Raw genomic sequence first — 1,892 nt, 5'->3', positions numbered from 1 at the left:
CGTCGCAGCTTTGCCAACCCGCTCCGGCCACTTTTATAGGAGCGGAGACCATGTTTTCCCCTCCCCCTTGCGAGCTCAGTATTTTCATATTTCAAGTGTTATCATAAGTCTTTGAAAAAGTGGGGGGTGAAGAGAAAAGGGGGGGGACCTCTGTGGCTCAGTCGCTGGAGGCGGTGCTGAAATTACCGACTTTGAAGAACCTGTCTGCAAAGTTTCGTCCAATCGTTTCAGGCTTTCCGCTTATTCCCTGTTGTAACTAAATACCGCTGTAAGAACAGCTGAAGTCCTTTGTTGGAAATGTGTGATCGCAGTCTCTACAGATCTGGCTACGTTGGTTCTCTCTTGAATTTGCAATCTCCAGATTCCTTTTATTTTCCTAATTTGCGGGCTAATGGCAGTCAATTGGCGGCTCTGCCCACCATTTCCTACCCCCGGAGCTCGATCCCCTGGACTTGCTCAAGTTCGTGCGCAGCCCAGCCGCAGAGCCACGCGTTCGGCGGCGCGGCTCAACCTTACCTCCCCGGCTCCGTTCCAATCAACATCAGCTCCAACGGCAACAAGGAGTGCCTGGAAGACAACAATAAATATTACGCCCACGATGCGAGCTCCAAACAAGAGGAGAGATGCAGGCAGAGGCAATCTTTTGCAAATGACCCAACTGTTACTCACACAGCCAACTTAAAGCCCGTAAAGTATGACCACTCGAGCCTGCAGAGAAGCTTGCATGGTTCGGCTGCTCTATTTGAAGTGAATTCCTGCACTTCCAGCTTAAAAGAGGACATCAAGAATTCCGTCAACTTGAACCTGACAGTTCAGCCCGCAGCAGTCCAGTCATGCCTCAGATCTTCAGTGCAGGATGGTATGCCTTAAATATCTCGCTTTAGTTAGAAGCGACCTAGCTATACTTACTTTCTAAGAGATGCCTGTAATTGCTTTGTAAACTCCCTGTAACCCTTTCAGAACGATAATCGCTTAATCAGACTCGGAGGTAGATAGAAATTGTGCTGTCAGATGTGCTTTGCCCTATTTCCCGACCTAGTTTAGCCCTGTTATCTTGCGGTTTTCTTGCATATATTTGCATACCCAGACTTGATACACTAAATTATCGACATGTTTGTTGTAGGTTTGCCTTGGTGCCCCACCCAGGGGAGATCAAGAAAGAAACGGAAACCTTACACAAAACAACAAATTGCTGAATTGGAAAACGAGTTTCTCCTCAATGAGTTTATTAACCGACAGAAGAGGAAAGAACTATCAAACAGACTGAATTTAAGCGATCAGCAAGTTAAAATTTGGTTTCAGAACCGGCGGATGAAAAAGAAAAGAGTAGTAATGCGAGAGCAGGCTCTTTCTATGTACTAGAGCAGAGTCCGCCTGTTCCTGCATGAACTTGTGCCCGGAGTGTTCACCCCTAGAGTAGAGCGTATGCGCGAATGAGACGCGGGGAGTGTGTCTTTCTACCATTTAAACCAAATTCTCGAAACGCGTAGGATCCCTCCGTGAACTGGCAAACGCTGAGTTCTTAGCCAAGATGAAGAAGACGAGCTGGACCAGCAAGGGAACCTGTATTATCAGCTTTTTACCTTTCTTTCTCCATTTATATAGATTTTGCCCTGCATCTTACCCTCTCTTTCCCCGGAGAACAAGCGGTGCTAAACTAAGATCGATTTCTTTTATCTGTATGTAAACACCATTTTGCAGCAAAATAAAGGAATAACGTCTAGTAAAGACGTCAGCTCTGTGAGTCAAGGCTGCTCCCTTCATCTGCCGCCCTGCACGCCAGGGCGAGCCTGCGGCGCCGGCTTGTTTTGTGGTTTGGAGTAACCTGCTCGAGCAGCGATGGGGAAAGTGGTTAACAAATAAACCTTTTTCTTTGGGTTTTTTTCCCTATT

At 47.0% G+C, this 1,892-nt stretch overlaps 1 protein-coding gene across 1 annotated transcript; it reads left to right on the top strand.

Moving 5' to 3' along the window:
- The first annotated feature begins 222 nt into the window (after window positions 1-222).
- HOXD12 (homeobox D12) lies at window positions 223-1,871 on the top strand. The gene is made up of 2 exons (XM_009076280.1): window positions 223-859; window positions 1,124-1,871. The coding sequence occupies exons 1-2, from the start codon at window positions 298-300 to the stop codon at window positions 1,360-1,362; spliced, it is 801 nt and encodes a 266-aa protein (XP_009074528.1). The 5' UTR covers window positions 223-297; the 3' UTR covers window positions 1,363-1,871.
- The last annotated feature ends 21 nt before the right edge of the window (window positions 1,872-1,892 follow it).

The sequence above is a fragment of the Acanthisitta chloris genome, unplaced genomic scaffold, assembly GCF_000695815.1.
Source record: "Acanthisitta chloris isolate BGI_N310 unplaced genomic scaffold, ASM69581v1 scaffold23656, whole genome shotgun sequence".
Classification (NCBI taxonomy): Eukaryota; Metazoa; Chordata; class Aves; order Passeriformes; family Acanthisittidae; genus Acanthisitta; species Acanthisitta chloris.
This window is presented reverse-complemented; position numbering and strand designations above follow the sequence as displayed.

Excerpts from the sequence above, each read along its gene's own strand:
- HOXD12 (XM_009076280.1), top strand. The coding sequence starts at position 298 with ATGTGTGATCGCAGTCTCTACAGATCTGGCTACGTTGGTTCTCTCTTG. Across the intron at positions 860-1,123 it reads CAGATCTTCAGTGCAGGATG|GTTTGCCTTGGTGCCCCACC; the intron begins GTATGCCTTAAA and ends TGTTTGTTGTAG.